General features: G+C 48.5%; 1 protein-coding gene across 8 annotated transcripts in view; it reads right to left on the bottom strand.

The window, feature by feature from the left end:
* GRAMD1B (GRAM domain containing 1B) overlaps nt 1–18,288 on the bottom strand; it is a 95,227-nt gene that overhangs the window by 48,133 nt on the left and 28,806 nt on the right. Inside the window, exon 1 of one of the 8 annotated variants that reach the window (XM_032709400.1) lies at nt 14,181–14,351. The exons of 6 other annotated variants lie outside the window; for them this stretch is intronic. In XM_032709400.1, coding sequence (XP_032565291.1) covers nt 14,181–14,203 — 23 coding nt within the window. In that variant the 5' untranslated portion in view covers nt 14,204–14,351. Of the gene's footprint in view, nt 1–13,566; nt 13,585–14,180; nt 14,352–18,288 lie in introns of those variants that run through there. One more of the 8 variants, XM_032709405.1, reaches the window with a different exon arrangement.

Here is an 18,288-nt window from a genome sequence, read left to right as displayed (position 1 = left end):
ACTCTTGTTACATTTCTGGGCCTTTGCAGCACCGTTCCTGGCACTTTGAAGACAGCTTGTTTCATGGTGGTAATACTGAGATAATACTGAAGTGAGAAGAGGATGTTTCAGGAAGCTCTTGAGATGTTGAGGATGTTTAAGGGCCATGAAGCTACAAGTTCCTGTTCAAGAGCAGCAGGACACACTTTACTTGCACATGTGTCAGCCCTTGCCTCGGTGTTCAAGACTCCAGACAAGCACTAGGATGTTGTTTTGGCCGTGAAGGACAGCTTTAGGAGGGCCTGACTGCTGAGCTGTGTGTGGCAGGACATGGCCCCACACCACAGCCTGACCACCACAGCCTGACCAAGCCCTAGAGAAGGTGCAAAGCCATAAATGAGCACAAAGGACGCTCTAATTCAGGGCATGCCTGTGTCAGGCTCCTCAGTGTCCACGAGCAGTATGTTCCCTGCCTGCTGGAGCTGCTGGAGCAGTGGCAGGGCTGTTTTCTGCTCCGTTGTCTCAGGCCCAGCAGTAACACAAGCACACTCATGCATTTTGCATCCCTTGCATCTCCCAGCTCAGAGGAAATGAGGCACTGTCCGAGTAATTAAAGCCTGGGGCTGATGGCTGATGATAGATACGTGTGAGATAGAGCAGGGCCTGAATGCCCAGGCCATCCAGTGGGTTTGAGATCAACTCTATACCCACCTGGAGCAATCTTACCTTCCCTGTAAGCCACACCAGGGATACAGGAACAAAAAGAAGCCTTTGAAAGTCTGTCTGCAAAACGTCAGGGAACAATGAGCGCCCGGATTTGAAAACACATAAGGGTTTCTCCTTTCCCCTTCCCCAATAATTCTTTACCCACTTTTAATAAGTTCTGTTTTGAAAATGCAGTTATCCCCCAGCATCTCTACTTTTCAGCTGAGTCTAGAACAGAACCAAAGGACACAACACCTTCCTCGTACTCCTGGGCTCGTCTTCCAAAAGGCACATCAGATACCTCAAGAAACCACGTCCTGGGGGAAAACTCAGTGCTGCAACCTCAAGATCTGCAAGTTGGATTAGCATTAGTGGGCAACTGATGCATCTGGGTGGGAATTAGTGTTTTGCACGTGGTTTTTTTTTGCTCGTGCCACTGCTGGAGCACAGCAGCTGCTTCTCTCCTAGAAACCCTCTTTCACTCTGAATGGAGGGACTCCTGAATGCAAAGCATGGCCCAGGGTGAGTTCTCCCACTGGGAAATGTGGTTGTGTTCACTGAACATCCTTCCAGCCTCCAGTGGGTGCTACTCCTCAAACCCCACAGGATTCTCACCCCCTTAAGCAACAAGGAGCACTGCCAAAGCTCTTCCTTTTGCCTTGCAATGAAAATGGGCTCCTAGACAGGTACCAGACCAAGCAAAAGTCTTTTTAGAGCACTCTGAGCTGACAATTGCATTTTCCTGGAGTGAGATACAGTGGCTGCTAAGAGCTCATGGATTCCTACAGTAGTGGGGGGGAAGGAGGAGGCAGGAATCATGTGCTCACAGGCATGGAGAGGAAGAGGGGGAGGAGGAGAAACAAGGAGAGAGAGAACAAAGTGTCAACATCTTAACTGGGACACACAAAGAGCCAGTTCTTAAGTAAGAACTTAATCCAGGATTAACAAGAGGTCAGCTACCTCTGCAAGGAGACGGCACTAAAAGGAGCTAATTAGCTCTCCTTAATTGCACAAAAGAAACCACACAGAATTAAAGGCATTCACAAGTAGCAGATCCCACCTCACCCAGGAAACACAGCCCTACCTGTTGTCCCCAACCCCATCCTCAAACAATCAGCACGTGGAAAGCCAAAAGCAGGAAAAGGTGCAATGATATTGGGGAAAAGGCTGGGGGGGTTTAGGCTCAGCATCAAAAAGTGCTGGAGTGAAAGCTGGAGCCTACACCAGCCAGGACAAGTGGTTTTAGCACAGATGTTTAGCCAGGATCTTTCTAGTTCCATCACATGTGGAACTGCCCAAAAACCCTGCAGTAACTACAGCTATCACTTCCACAAACAGTATTGTCCACGAGGATATTTAATGCAGTTTTAGCCCTCTTTAATTCAGCCTGATCTGTGAAAATGAGGAGGAGCCACTCAACTTTGCTCTCTGGAGGTTGAGACCAACAGAATGCCACCCCAACGTGGGCAGGCACTGCACCCTGCTCAGGACCAATGCAGAGCACACAGCATCGTGGACAGGTCACAGCTCCAGGCCTGGAAACCACCAGCCTGGAATGATGCAGTGGGCAAGGCTGGCTGGGCTGACCCCCCACCAATGCAGTGTCTCCAAGTTCTAATCATATATTACAAAGACACTTACACATCTTAAGTCCTCAGCCAGCTCCCACTTGATACTAAATCCATCTCTTTTTCCTGTGAAACCATTCCATGTTCTGTTCTCCTGCACTGATGATAAGCTGGTGCATATTTTACCCCAGAAGCCCTTGCACTGCACTCCCAGATAATGTACACAGCAGTCAGTGCACTTGAAAATGAAGATTAACAAGCACATCAATAACACTGCCAGATGTCTCGGAGATGGAGCACTAATAAAAGTAACTCCAGGATATATTTTCCAGCACTGAGCTGAGGGCAGGGCACTTGCAGGCAGACCCTCAGGAATTACAGTGAAAGGTATGAAGGTGAGAGGCTGCACTGATTTCAGCCCCTACTGCCATCACAGGATCACCTCCAACCACCAGGGTCAGAGTGCATCCAGCCAGATCAGTGCCCAGTTTAAGAGAGGATGAAGGAAAAGCAGAACAGGTTGCCAGGGGAGGTTATCCTACACACAAAGAAAAATAACAGCAGAAACGGGAGACCACGCTAATTACAGGTCCCTGTGGAGTCATTACAGTCCTGCCTCCATTATCTATTTATCCTTCTTTTCTTCCCTCAGGACAGTTAAATGCCATGCCACTGTACTCTCACTGACATTGCAGAGGTGGCCACCAGGGGACAAGCAGCAGCAAAATTTCACCTCAAACCCAACCCAAATCCAGTCCTTTGGATGCCACTCCAAATACAAGACAGTCACCTCCCCCCTGCTCCCAGGAACCCTCACGTGTGCTGCTCCTGTGAGAGCTCAGCACAAAGAGAGGGTTCCCTGGCATCTGGATCAAGCTTCAATAGCTGCCACTGGAGAGAGCAAACTGCACATGGGCTGTGCTGTGCCAGGGGCTGGGCTACACCAACCTCCTGGCACAGCCATGCCCCACTCCTGCCATCCACCAACCCTCCACTCCCTATTCCACGCTGCACTGAGCTGGGATAACTCAGACCCGAGAGTAGATTTATAAAGAGAAGAGGAAAAGGGCCCTAAAAGGGCCCAATCTCTTTCCTGGTGCAGCCTGTGCTTCTGCATCATGTAATTGTTTCAGTCCTGCCAGCTTCTCTGTTCCTCTGAAGTGCTCCAATCTGTTCATCCCAGCCAGAATCAGCCCCCTGAAGCCCTTCCCCCAAACCACTACTCCAGTCTCTACCTTCAGACTGCTCCTGAGCCACCTGATTTTCAATCCCCACACCCGTTCCCACTGGATTCATCCCCACTCCCGCTGAATTGCTCAACCCTTCGTTCCAGGATGGTCTGATCCCTGTAACAAACCCACCGACCCCTCTAAGGAGCTGCTCAGTCCAGCCCCTACTCCCGTGTTGCTCCACCACGAGTCTTGCTCAGCCTCTCCCCCAGCACCCCCATCCCTCCTACCCTGTCTAGGATTCCTCCCCCAAAGCCTGGATCCACCCCCATCCCTCCCAGCCCGGCTGGGATTCCTCCCCCAAAGCCTGGATCCCCATCCCAGCCCCACACTGCCTCAGGGCATCCTTTTTCCTGAGGAACCGCCTGACCTCCCGGCACACAAAGGAACCTGCATCCCCAGGAAGGAGCCCTCCCACCTGCCTTGGGGAGGGGGGTGAAAAAACCGAAGGGGCTAAAGAAAGGATTGAATCTCCACCTGTTACCACCTCGCATTTCCCGGGGCGCAGCCGTGGGTCCTCCCCGCTCCTCCGCCCTCCGGGGCTCAAAGCACCCCTCGCACCGCAGGCAGCAGCAGTTCTGCTGGGGGGGGAGAGCATTAAACCACTCGAGGGTCTCACTGCTCCCATGCATTTTACGGCCCCCGAGAGCGGTGGACAAAAAGATTCCCCGCTCTGATAACGGGCTGGCATGGCTGGAACAAAGCCGCCTTTGCAATGTGCCCTGGCATCCGAGCTGGCTGCTGCCCACCGCCAGGAAAAGCTCCCACTGTCTCTTTAAGAATGTCCCGGAGCCCACATCCCTGTTAACCCTGTGCTGCTCCTCGCTCCAGGCGCTCAGGAGGAGGGAAATTTCGGGATGACTCCTCTCTTCTCCTGCTCTTCTTGCCCTGGCACAGCTCGGTTTGTTTAGTTACACGTCCCTGGCATCCCAAACATTCCTGCAGGGGAAATCAGTGCAGCTTTGTTAAACATCCCTGCACTCCCTGCTCCGCAAACCACCCGGGAGCGCTGCTGTGACGACAAAGGAGCAGAGCAGTCAGCATGGACATAAACATCCCAATTACCTCCGAATTCCGCTTCCTCACTCCCACAGAGCTCTCTGACTGCTCAGTGATTTCCACCAGCACACCCTCCAAACCTTATCAGACAACACAAACCACCTACTTCCCCACAACAGGCAGCACAAGCAGCAACAGGAGGAGTATTTGTCTCCACACATGGGTATTTCCAAACACAACCCCCTGGAAAGGCCTTTACAGAGAAGTTCTACAATGCACAAGGTGATGATGTGACTGACGTTGAAAGTGTATCCAACACAGAGATGAAAACCTGTCCCAGGAAAAACAAGCAGAGATTCTGCCTGATTTTCTTCTGGGCAAAGCACGAAAACCACTGTCCTTGGGTTTGTGCCTACTCCAAACAGTGGGAACAAAGCCATCCAAAGAATTTGGAAAGCAGGAAAGCAGCACGGATGTCAAGGTATGAGCACAAAGCAAATTTAGACAGGTTCCTGCAACATGATACAGGAGCTGCGTGGTCTGATCAACCCAAGCTCAGGGGAGCTGATGAAATATTTGCTCTGTATGATCAGTTAATCTCTGCCAGGAACTTTATTCAATGGGTGACAAGCAATCAGAAAGGTTTTTCTTGCAGAGCAGTGAGTTCGAAGGAAAGCAACAAAAACATCCCAATATTGACCAGGCTTGTTTATGAAAAGAAACTTGAAGGGTAAACAAAGTGGAGTGGTCAACAAATATTTGAAGAATGTAAATATGAAAGGGAAAGAGAAGCCCTATTAAAAGGTTTTATAACAACCAGAGATGTGATTATATTAAGCTGTGGGAAAAAATTAAGCTGAAGTCAACTCCTTGCAGCCAAGAGCAGGGGAGAAGTGCTATAAACTCACCTGTCGTGTTTATAAACCCCATTAGGTAACCACTAATAAAGATAAAACAGGGAACTGTCTCACACTGAATCAGAGAACCACAGAATATCCTCAGCTGGGAGGGACCCACAAGGATCATCTAAATCCAGCTCCTGGCCCAGGAGCCAGGAGCATGGATCAATGCCTCAATAATATCACTTTTTTTTCTGGTTTTGCTTTCCACCATCTTCCCAAGAGGCAGCAGCCCAGCTTGCAGCAAGGAGGGCTCTTTAAAGGTTTGTATTCAGTTGGTGTTACAGCTGTTTAAGAGTTACAATTTCAAGGATTGTTTTGACTTGCTGTATTTTTGTTCCCAGAACCTCCCGGAGAAACACGACCATGTGACTTTTGAGTTTCCTGTGGGAAATCTTGCAAAGTGACACCGAAATCATCTCAAGTTCTTAATCTGGATTGTGCCCCTTGAAAGAACAGATGTCCTTAAGGCAATTATGGTATTTCCAAATACGAGCAAGACATAAGTTGCTTTGGGGACAATTGTATGGATCCAGCTTGTGGTATGGGACAAGTCACCTATGAGAAGGGCAGGGGATAAGACTGGACAGTTTGCATTTCTGATCCCAACTCTTACATCAATAGAATTTATGCTCTTTAAAGAACTGGTTTAAGCTTTCACAATTTCTTGCTCACCCAAGCCAAGCTTCCAGCAGGGAAGCTTTCTAGTGCACACCTATTAATAAACATGTAAAAAGGAAAAACACCTTTAATCTCCACGTGCCTCATCTGCAAACTAATACTGACATCACCTCCTTCTGCCCTTTGCTCATTTTGACTGTTTAGTGTGGCAGCTCTGACTCTGGAGGTGGGCATGGAAATCTCCAGCACAGCAAGCCCCTGCTTTTAAAAGCCTCTCTCACTGTAAAACAACACAATCTTAGAAACAATTCCATTTCCAAGATCAGTTGTGCTATCAGCTGCCTTTAAAAGAGAAATTCAGGAGAATCCACAGGGAACCTATTCTTCCTGCTGGAAAAATAACAGAGCAGGTATTCGAGGCAATGATGGAGTTTTGCTGCCCTGGAGCAGCCGCTGAATATTGCTCAGGTTCTCTGAGCTCCAGCCCTGAGACACATCCTTCTTTCATGGCCCACAGCTCAGCTACAGTTTGCCTCCCAAACCTCATTCCTAAAATGTGCCTCACGTTGAAGGGCACCACATGAGCACATCATTTCTCTTAACAGTTGACAGCTCCGAAAAAAAACCAAAATTCCACTTTTGAGAGCTGCACAGCCACAAGCCAATCTCCTCAGGAGCACAGGGCACTTCTCTCACATCTCTGTGGCTCCTTTACTTCTGTTCCTGTGGGGTCAGAAATACACCAAAATTACAGCTCTGAGTCTTTCTAAAATACCTCTGTCTCCTGTGCAAAGCTTTTAATTCACAGCACTTGGTGTGTGCTCACTGCAAAGGGATGAGACCTGGCAAAGGATTCCTCTGCCCTCTCCTCCTCCTGCCATCTAAACACAGCCTTGTTTGCTCAGTATTTCATTAAAGGAATTATTCTACTCAGAGAGAGCTGTTCTTAACACTAAAGATAAACAAGCTGTGTGTTCCCCCCCCCCAGCTAATTTGTTCTAATTTCATGTGCATATATGGGCTGTTTTTCTGCTACAAAAATCTTTGCTGCTCCTGAATATACACCTCAATGTCCACCTCTTTCTTCTCCTCAAGTCTTTTTCATTCCACTCATTTTCTCCTCCATTTTTCTTCTTCCAGTTCCAAGGCCTGAAATTAGGGGTGGTGAAGCCACATTCTTCCAAACCTGGTATTCCAAGTGGCTTGAAAATGATTCCAAATATATACCTCAAATATATATCTGCCTCTCATACCAAAAAACCTCACGAATCCCTCCTTCTCTGCTCCTTTGCCACATGCACAGGGTGGCTGTGACATTGTCAGAGGAGAATGGCAGCATTTTGCATCTTTTTTTAGCTGAAAAAAAGCAGAGCATCTCCCCCCAGGTCACTTGGCTGTGACCACAGAGGGCATTCTGTCCAGGAAAAAATGGTTATGGAGAGCAAACCGCTGGAAAATGTAAAGTACAAGCAACAGCACACACCTAAATCTGGCCAAATGGAAAACTTTAGCCCAGGAGATGCTCAGAGAACATTCCAGCACCTTGTTTTCAGCACGTGGCTCTGCAAGGGCACACTGAAGTTATGGAAGGGAAAGAACAGCTCCTGATTTCTGTGCAGTATTTGGCTGGGTCTCTCCACTGCCTTGAACTTGGATATTTTATACTTGGATGCTATTACTGCTGTTACACCTCAATTTATATCATTTATTTCCACCAGGCTCAAAATACTGAAATTAGCAGTTACCATTCCTAATAAGCATCAATTATAATAATAATGGCATTAAGATGCACTTTCCAACCAGGACTGAACTCGGAAGCAGGGGAAGGTTCAAGCAAAAAAAAAAATAAATAAATAAAATAGCAGCTGCTTAATCAACCACAGGAATACCAGAACTAGTTTAGAATCGAGAGGAGTCTGATTCCCAAGGGGAATTTCAGCTGGCAAAAGTGATTAAGCAGAAGAGATCTTGACCAGGACACGGTGATTCTGGGCAGAAAGTTCCACAAGAGTTTTGATGGCAATTTTTGGCCCTTTCCAGCCTTGCCAGTGCCCACTTGCTGAGCAAAAATCCGGCAGAAATTTCCACCGTGTGAGTGTCCCTTGTTTGGTTCAACACAACCATCAGTCACACGCTCACAAAATGTGGAATCCTGTCCAGCACACCCCCCTCTAGCACTTGTCCCATGTAAATCCCACACTGCTCCAGGGAAAAGGAGGAGAGCAGGCAGGGAAACTGGGCCAGAGGCAACCCCAGGATACAAGAGGTCAGGGACAGACCCAGGCACAAAGTGGCCTCTCGTGACTTCACAGCCAGGACCTCGTTCCTCATTGAAGGGACCAAGCAGCCAAACAGCTCCACACTTCAGCTTTTGACAGAAAAGCAACACCTGGTCAAGTTTATCTTGACTGAATTTGCCTCTTTCCATGCTTTTTACTCCTGTGCACGTGAGGAAAGGGATCTCTGGAGAAGCCTCACTGCTGCCTCATCCATCTCAACTCCAGCCCCGAGCGAGCAGCGGCTGCAGGATTCCAGAACAGTTCCAAGCACTCTGCCCTTCACTTGACATTTATGAGGCTGCTGAAGGGCTGGAGAGAGAGAGAGAGCAAGGTGATTTTACCATCTGATAAGGAGGAAAGGCAATTTTGGAGCCAAACAAACGGTTAGGATTCAATTAGCCCAAATAATCTGCAGCCCAAGGAGAGATCTGAAGGAGAGATTCGGCAAAGTGCAGCATCTTCATGGCTTAAGTCAAAGGATTCCTCTGTCTGGTTGTCCTCAGAGAGGTTTCAACAAGCACATATATCTTAGAGCATGAAATTATAGATGTTTATCCAAGTTTAAAGCAAAAACTGATGCCAGAAGCCAACCACATAACAAACAAAAATCGCTAAAGGGGCGATTTTGCCAGGCTGTCATCACACAGAGCTGCAAGCAAACCAAATCTCAGACCAAGGCCTTCATAATGGCTCAGTTTTTCTTCAAATAGTCTCCCCTCCACTGTAATTTCACATTTTGCCTTGGCTAAAATAGTCACTTCAGTCGTGCTTCACCCCGTGTCACCACGGAAGGTACGAATTCAGCGTGGCAGCCCAGGGCAAAAACGGGGAAGGAGCTGCTCTGGGGTCTATTTCTGGCTCAGCTGGTGCCCACAAGGACAGTCTGGCCCAGGGAATTGCGTGCAAGATTTTTTCCTTGACAGCAGTGCACTTGGATTAGGCTCCTCTCTGCTTACTATGGCTTCCCACTGCCGAAAAGCCCAGATAAATTAGCACAAAACCTGCTGCTAACCCTGAGTAATTATAATTATACAAAACCCTTTACAAAATAAATCCCCCAGCGCTGCCCAAAGTTGTTCTTCCAGTCACCTGATGCAGCATCTTCCTGTTGAGAGAGAAAGGATAGAAATTGTCCTTTGTGCACAGAGGTTCAGAATGTTCTGGATCCAGGCAGAGATGAGCAAGCCATTAATAAAGGTTTCCTCTTCCTACCACACTGACAGCAAACGGGAACATCCTGATTCCCAAGATCCATTTGCAGAATTTATAAGGAGCGAAAGCCTTTCCTTTCCAAAATGCCAGAGCCATATTTATATGTATGTGGGTCATCCCTGATGGCTTTTAGCAGAGGATTATCAGCACCTATTCCTTCCTTCTGAATAAAAAGCACGGAAAATGATGTAGACGCAGAAAAATCGATGACACAAAACACTAAAATGCAACATTTTAACCTGTAATGTGAAGGTCAAACAGCACAATATGCACAGCAGCACAATTATGTAACTTCAGCAGAACTATTTCGCTGGGCTCCTCCAGAAATTGAGGAAGAATTGATTGTGGAAATCCAATTTCATTTGGAATCATTTGCAGCGCAAGGGAACGAAGTTCATTGTCGCTGCACACAGCAGCTCTTTAAGTCTCTGCAGCATCAATACGAAATTGGGAGTGATTTAAACAGATGCATCATTTCCTTAGGTAATTAAGGAGGCAAGAATCCCAAACACCCATGTTTGTCACCTTTCTGTGTTACAGCAAGTACCAGTTCTCTGGAGCCAGGGCACAACACATCCCTCCTGTCCCTTCTTCACTACCCTGGTATTTTAGACTTCGAAGAAGACACAAGACCCTCCTGTAAGAACAGAGCTAGGCAGGATTAGAGCTTATCTATCCCCCTCCTGCCCCTCTTCCATGCCCTGAGACACTTCCAAAGCCATGGAAAGGGCAGGTGTTGTTGGCCTGGACGAGCCACAAAGAGCCCCTGAAGTCGCAGCCTTACAGAAGGCAGAGCTGAATCTGCCTAAAGTTAATCTTCACTGCTCCCTGACATCAAACAACTTCTAATTTTAGCTCTGCTGTTCTGTAACCCTACCTAGTTCCCATCCCACCCCCACAACTACATAATAGATCCTTCCCTCAGATAAGTAGGGTGTTGGAACATTGAGAGTTTTTTTTCTCACCCACAGGCACTAGCAGAAAAATGAATTACAGATTTATTTTTAGGCAGAGCCTTTGGCCCTTATTTTCTCAGTGGGCTCCACAGAGCAGGTTCTGTGGCTCAGAAATATTCCAGTCAACAAGGCAGCACAAGCAACGCAGAAGGAACCACAAAAGGAGGAAAATCAGATGAGCGGGGTTTTGTTCAGTATCCCATTTATGAGACAGCAAGTTTGGGTTTGTCCCTGAAATGCTCTTCTGGCATTTCAGAGAATCAGAATATTCTGAGTTGGGAGAGACCCACAAGGATGTGCATGGCCCATCCAGTCATCAAACCCACAGCCTTGATGTTATTAGCACCACTTAATCCTCATTTTTCATAGAAGATCTCAATTAGTATCCACCTACGGTGGATTATGAGCTCCCCAGAACTCCCAACAAGAAAGAGCAAGGCGAGCAGCGCAGCCTGAGATGAGAGGGGAGGGAAAGCTCAGCCTGTCCTGCTGTAGTTTGTGGCTTTCCCAGAGTTAAAGCTCAAGGCCTGGCTGATTGCAATCCCTAAGGATCTCTGAGATAACAGTGATGTCAGCCTGGAAGCAGAAGTCCTCTCTCCCAATACCATGTCGCAACATACAGACGTACGAAAACATTCCCCCGTGCCGCGAAAACGTCTTATTAAACCACGACTTTGGGCCCTGCTAAAACAAACCCGTGTTGTCACACGTCACAGCAGCGTAGTCAGGGACTGCAGCATCATTCCTGATGCTGGAGCACCACAGTGAGATGCTGCACTGGCACATCAGGGCGCTGCATTGTGCCACAGCCACGTCCTGGTGTCACCCCTCGGGGTCCTGCTGTGCTGCAGAGCCCGGCGAGCACCCCAAGCCTGCCCGGCAGCCTGGCAGACCAGATGGTGGGGGGATCACCTGGGGCAGAATTAGGTGGTGTTCTGCACAAATGCAGGGCATCCTGAGAGGGATCAGCACGTTGGCTTGGGCCAGGACAAGCCTGCACCCAGCCCAGGGGTGGCCAGAGGGTCCCCGGTCGAACGCTCTGCGTTATTTTGTGCCATCTCACGGCGGCCTAAAAACTGGCAGGAGCAAATCCCACTGCCAAGTGTCAGAGTGGCTGCTCCTGCTGACAGCATTCTGTCCCCGTGCTGCTGCCCTTCCTGCCACACACAGAAGTCATGAGTCTTTTTTTTCCATTTTTTAAGTCCACTGCTTTTAACCCCAGCAGTGCCAGAATGGGAATCACCTCTCCTACACCGAAGGATCTGTCTGTATCCCGTGCATTGGATGTGCTTTATGATTTTGGATAAATACTAAATGCTGTAAAACCATTTCACTGCAAATATTGAGGCTGTGCCAGCCCATTAAAGTACCCCAAGCAAGTCTGACAAGCAGCAAAGCCCAGGGAACTCTGCATTCTGTATTTAGACCTGTGCTCCTCTAGAACCACACAGTCAGTCCAGCAGCGACACACACGTAGATTTGGGTGACACAGAACCTGAAATAACACCTTTAACTCACCCTTCTGTGCCTGGATGCTGCAGCACAACCAAATAAATAAAAGTGCCTAGAAGGAGGAACACGGTAACTACTGCAAAGATCCAAAATGCTGTATAATGAAATAAGGGAAGCAATCAGAGCGTTTGACTTCTCTGTGGGATTCAGAGGAGGACGAAGGGGATGCTGAAGAGGCAAGCAGGGAGTGGTCAGCACTTTTTAAGTGTTTCTAGGAGAGGCAGGGGAGCTGATTATTGAGAACAGAGGGACCCAGGACAGCCCAGGGCCCCCGAGCCCCTGGCTGGAGCTGAGGAACTCAGAGGGAAGAGCGTCACCTACTGAAGCACCGCCAGCATTTCCTCCAGCACAGGGTAATCTGCTTATGTCCCCAGCCAGCCCTGGATCCACCTCCCTCCCCTGCTTTGCTGTGACAGAATTCCCAGGCTGCCTCCAACGTGAGCTGGGAGAGAGGCTGGGACAGAGCTGGGCACACAAAAGCTCTGCAATCACACGAGGTGGAGAGGGATGGGGAGGGCCGGGGAGGGACGCAGTGGGTGCCATGTTAGTGCAGATCCCCACGATCCCAGCATTTCCAACACATGCTCTGCTCTCCTGGTAGTACACTCAGCTATTATGCAACTCCTCGGCCCAGAAAGCAGCAAAGCACTGCAAGAATTGGGCTTTTTTTTTTTTGAATTTAAAATAAAATAAAAAAAAAAGGTGTAATGTTTTCGAACGCCAATAGCTGTGCCATTTGTACAGTCTGTGTTACACACAGCCATGTACACACAGGGAAAATTCAAAGGCTGTCAGTGTAATTAAATAAAAGAATTACAGAAATTAGGAAAAGAGATGACCTATTGAGTCATCCCTGGCTCTAGTCCGTCCCCTGGGGCCCAGTACAAGATGCCTCCTAGTGCTATGCTGTAGTGCTTTTATTTTTTTTTATATGGAAAAAAAAAACCAACCCCAAAATCAAAATAGCCACAATAAACAAAACAACAAATAAAAAACAACTTCCCTGGTTTCTCACACTTCACAGGCGAGGATCTCAAAGCACCACATTCACACTGATGCAAAGCAGCACACTTGAGAGAGGCTGTTATTTCTGTGATTACTTCCTTTTTCATTACAGAGAAAAAAGGATTAAGGAAAAGAAACAGGCCTTCCCGTTGCTCTTGACATCTACTTCTGCCCAAATTACAAAGTCACATTCCACTATTAACTATGGAGCCGTTCCCATCTGATAAAGTTCTGATTAAATCAATTTCATGACAATAATTAAAAGATTATTTATTCCAAGTAAGTAGTTTTGACATCCTAGAGGTTTAAGCCAGTTTTGATATACGCAAGATTTATATAAGTCTTTGTTGGTTAAGTTTATATTAGATAGATGTAATTGCATCCATATCTGTTATGTATGGATATATTTCTGTACCCGTGTAAAATACAAGCTCAACCAACAAAATATTTACATGTGAACATTTCAGATATACATATACACAGCTTTGTTAATTGACTTTCACCCACACAATGTTTTCTTTCACTGCCCACTTATCCAAACCCGGAGAGTTTCCCCCCAAAACACCCGGGAACGATCAAAGAATTAACGAGCACTTTGGTACCTTCCTGGAAGCTCTCGGTTCCCAACTCTAATAAACGTCCTTACAGCAACACGCCAGGAAGGTGCATCCCCAAAAAAGCAGCTATTTAAAGGACAAGCCGAGCAGGAGCCATTCCACGCAGGCAGGATTCAAAACAAATTTTTTTCCCCCACTTTTCCTCGGGAAAAATAAAAAAAAAAAACAAACCAAAACCAAAAACCCTCGCAGGCTGATTTTCTCTGCGTGCCAACATCCCCCGAGCCCCGGGGGACGAGCAGGGGCTCAGGTGAGCACACACGGATGCGGATTCATGCAAGCGATGCCTTAAACTGATTTTAGGCGACAGCAGAGGAGGGGAAGGGGTGGCGGCAGCGGGGAGGAAGATGCAGCCAGCGCGGAGGGAGGCTCAGGGGCATCACGATGCTGGCGCAGAGATGCCCGGACAGCAGCGGCCCATGGTTAATTCCCGGAGCCTTTCCCGGCCGCTCCCTCCCTCCTTTCCCAGCCGCATCCCGGGGTGATGCTGCAGCGGAACTTGGCGGGGCGCGCATCCCTTTCCCCCGCAGCGCGGCCGCCAAAGGAGCGCGATTTCGGGGACGGGCGTTTTGGGGAGGGGACGGCACCCGGCCGCTTACCAGGCGAGCTTGAACCCTTTCATTAGTACAGCCACGATAATCCGCTGCCCGTGTCCTTGTCTGCCCACTGACAGCTCCAGAGGTCCCAGGACATATTGGAGGAGCCGCGGCCGGCGAGCGTCCCGCGGGGAGCTCCGAGCCCCATGCGCCGAGCCCCCCGCGCCGGGGCACGGCCGCCCCCCGCCCCCGGGGCACCCCCAGCCCCCCGCAGACAGGCTCAGGGCTCCCCGCAGCAGCAGCGCCAGCGGCTGAGCCGCCCCGCTCTCTGCTGAGCATGTGCAGCAGCCGCGGGACCGCAGCATCCCATGGCATCCGCGCTGCCCGCCGCGACAGCGCCGGGAGAGGGGGATGCGCCTGCTCCGCCACCCCCCTCCTCCCGGGCCGTCACATCGGTGCCCTCCCCGGACCTGTCCCTCCTGAGCGCGCTATCGCAGAATAATCGAGTTTAGATCAGGATCAGTCAAGGGTATGTGCCAAGGGGTTGGAGTGGACCGTAAGGAGCAGCTCGTTCCACCCCCCCCCCCCTGCCGTGGGCAGGGACACCTCCCACCACGCTCCAGGTTGGTCCAACCTGGCCTTGAGCACTTCCAGGGATGGGGGCAGCCACAGCCTCCCCGGGCGACCCACTGCGATGCCTCCCCCCCCCCGTGGTAAAGAACTTTTTTATATCACTATTTATTTATATAGATATTTTATACCTAAGCTAAATTTTCCCCCTTTTCAAGTTGTACCCCTTCCTCCTTGTCCCATCAGTTCATTTTATACCTTACCCTAAATTTTCCTTCTTCAAGTTGTACCCCTTCCTCCTTGCCTCATCAGCTCATTTTATACCTAACCTAAATTTTCCCCCTCTTTCCATTTGCACCCATTCCTCCTTGTCCCATCAGTTCATTTTACACCTAACCTAAATTTTCCCCTTTTTCAAGTTGTACCCCTTCCTCCTTGCCTCATCAGCTCATTTTGTACCTAACCTAAATTTTCCCCCTCTTTCCATTTGCACCCATTCCTCCTTGTCCCATCAGTTCATTTTATACCTAACCTAAATTTTCCCCCTCTTTCCATTTGCACCCATTCCTCCTTGTCCCATCAGTTCATTTCATACCTAAATTTTCCCCCTCTTTCCCTTTGCAGCCATTACTCCTTGTCCTACCAGTTCCTAACAAACAGTCCCTTCTCCAGCTTCCCTGGAGGGAAGAGAGTTGGTCCCCCCCAGGGCTCTCTGCACAGGGATGGATTAACCCACCTGAGGAACAACTGCCACAGAAAGCAAAAGGAACCTGAATTTCCCAATGGAAACTGAAATCTTCAGAGGGGCAGGGGACAAGTCCTGCCCTGGAGCTGGAGGGGGGGGTGTCTTATCTGGTGCCAGCCACTGCTCTTGCACACGTGGAACAAGGGAGCCGTTGTTGCCTCATCACTTATCAGAGCAGAGCCAAAACCTCTTCCCCCCCACCCCGTTACCAGAGACCTTCTGCACCACAGCAGCCACAGGGCCAGGCCTGGCAGAGAGGGGGAAGTGCCAGTTATTGCATTGCCACCCACGTTTCCTGCAATACACTCTGCTTTTTCTGGGAATTCTTCTATTCATCTTGCAGCATCTGAACACAGCCCGCTGCTCCAGCACACCAATTCACAGGGAATGGGGCAGAATATTTCAAATAACCTATAGCTTAACTATTTCTTAGTAAAGGGTCATTTAAATTACTTCAAAAAGTGAAGTAATTTGGGAATGCCCAAGATGAACACACGCACTCTTACTCCATACAGAGATCTCTGAACATCTTTGGCCTTGGGAGAGGAAGAGTCTTGCTTGTAAATCCTACAGGCATTCATGCTTCAGGGGTGGTAAAGAGAGCTATGTATACATAAAAATATTCTACTAGCTTGAAGGTATTTTTAAGGCATTTTTCCATTCTTTTGCACCCAGATACCCCCATCCCCATGGCTGCAGATGATGGACAAGTGTACTGATAAAAAACCTGGACCTGTAAAATCACCACGTGCTCTCTGTTCACTGCTCAGGGGACAGGAGGGGTCTTGTAGCACTAATTCAGTGTCTGTGTTCTGGTTTTCAAAGCTTTCTGTGAAATTTGTCCAAGGAAACACAGACTGTGATGCCCACACCCCCCTTGGAAAGCAACAAATGTGGTTCTTTGCTTTCCTACTTCACCTAATAACAGCACCAGATCTTTTTTCTGACTCTCCCAAGTCCTGAACAGATGGGGAGCAGTAGAGCTCAGCTCTGAATTCAGCAGCAAGTCACTTCTGAGGGGCTTTGATCATTCCAGGGCAGGTGAAATGAAACGGGATCGTGGCACTGGGGCTGAAGCTGCAGAACCCGTGTGAGTAACACTAAAATGGGGAGCTCAGCTGCAATGGGAAAGCTCAGCTCAGTGCTAAATGCCCCTAAAATGCTTCCCAGACACTTGTGAGATGTTACTGCAGGAGGAAGCAATGAGGGTGAAAGTGCAGCTTGTGCAGCATCATCTTGAACTGCACTTGTGAAGGCAAGTGTGGGCAGTGCCTGCAGGAGAGCCCCGGGGCAGGGGGGAGATCCCAAACACCCCCTGTGAGAACTGATCCCAGCAGGAACTTGGCAACACACCTTTTGGTTTATTTCTGGGCAAAAGTCATTCATCTGGCCATAAAGCTGAACACACACGTAGCCCAATGACAAACCAAAACAAAATACATTTAAATCTCCCCCCACATAATCCCAGCCTCGAGCCCTCATCAGGACCAGCCTGTGCTGGCTTGGCCTTGGCTTTTGTCCATGAGATGCTCTGGGGCCTGCAGGTTGTCAAGGAGGGAAGCAAATCACAGTGCTGTAAAATGGGTCAGGAGACCTGCAAGCTTGGCAAATCTAGGACAGACTAATGCTGCAGAGTCACATGTTTGGAAATCAAAGCTCAGGCAAGAAAGGTATTAAGAGATAAGCAGTCATGCACTTTTTTTTTTTTCCTCTTTGCCAAATAACGTGAGGGTTGGGGAGTTATCAAAGGAGAGGGATCACTCAGGAGGTGTTTGTTGGAACACCTGTCTGGTGGGTGCAGCTGCCTCTGCCACAACTCCCCTGGGACCTGCTCTCCCAAATCCTCACAGCAGGACCCTGCAAGGGGCTGGGGGTCACCCACCCTCTCCAGAGATCCCCAAAGCAGGTGTTGCTGCTCTTTCCAATCCCAATCCCACATTCACTTGGCTAATTGTCCATGCTAATGCTGCGTGGACAAGCCCTTTCCTTTCCTCCAGCCTCTGCACGTAACTATTCCAGTGGATTAAAAAAAAAATTGACAATTTCAATAAGGTAACAAAAAAACCTGTGTAGATATCAAGAGAGACAGGCTATGCACAGCCACCCTCTCCACCTCCACAGTGCTAAGAATACTTATAAGTTACATGCAAGTAGAATTCCAGATAAATTATCAACCTACTCCATCCAGAGCACCCATCCCACAAAGCAGGAAAATGGAAGAAAGCACTCAGAACTGTGGATTGACAGATCCAACCCTGCTCTGCTTCACACCTCTGCTTTGGAAAGGGGAAGCCCTAAATCCCTGTCTTCTCACTCATCTGTGGATTTTAAGGAGACACTCAGAAAGTGGTTGTAATAAACATCACTGATATATTGCTTTGGTCTGTATAAATGTTGATATAAGTGAAAATATCTTTGAGGGTCATGTTTTGCATGAGAAAGAGCTTTCCCCAAGCCATTGTTATTTAGGTCAAAATTCTTCTTCCCTTCCAGCCATAAAGTCTGTAAATCAAATAATTTTATTGGAATGTAATTCTAATTATGTTATAACCCTAATTCAAATGATTCTAATTTGGAGAAGGGATCTTTTGTTTTATTAGGTGCAGCATTTGCTAGAGCACAAACAATAAATAATAACAAGGCAAGTTTATGTGGTGTCCTGCCCTGCCTCACCCCCTGTCCCTTCCCCCAGGCAAAATTCTCATAAACTTCAAAAAGAATTAAACGAGATAATTTGGATCCTGGCTTGATGCCAGTAATATTTTAAGTATTTCTGGTCCAGAGCAAGAATGCCACGAACACAGACAGATCCCTTGTGGCTCCTGGTTGCCTCCAGCACCAGTGAGGATGAGGAAG

This window comes from Chiroxiphia lanceolata, chromosome 23 (genome assembly GCF_009829145.1).
Source record: "Chiroxiphia lanceolata isolate bChiLan1 chromosome 23, bChiLan1.pri, whole genome shotgun sequence".
Taxonomy (NCBI): Eukaryota; Metazoa; Chordata; class Aves; order Passeriformes; family Pipridae; genus Chiroxiphia; species Chiroxiphia lanceolata.
Note: the sequence above shows the minus strand (reverse complement) of the source record. Positions and strands in the feature narration are given on the sequence as shown.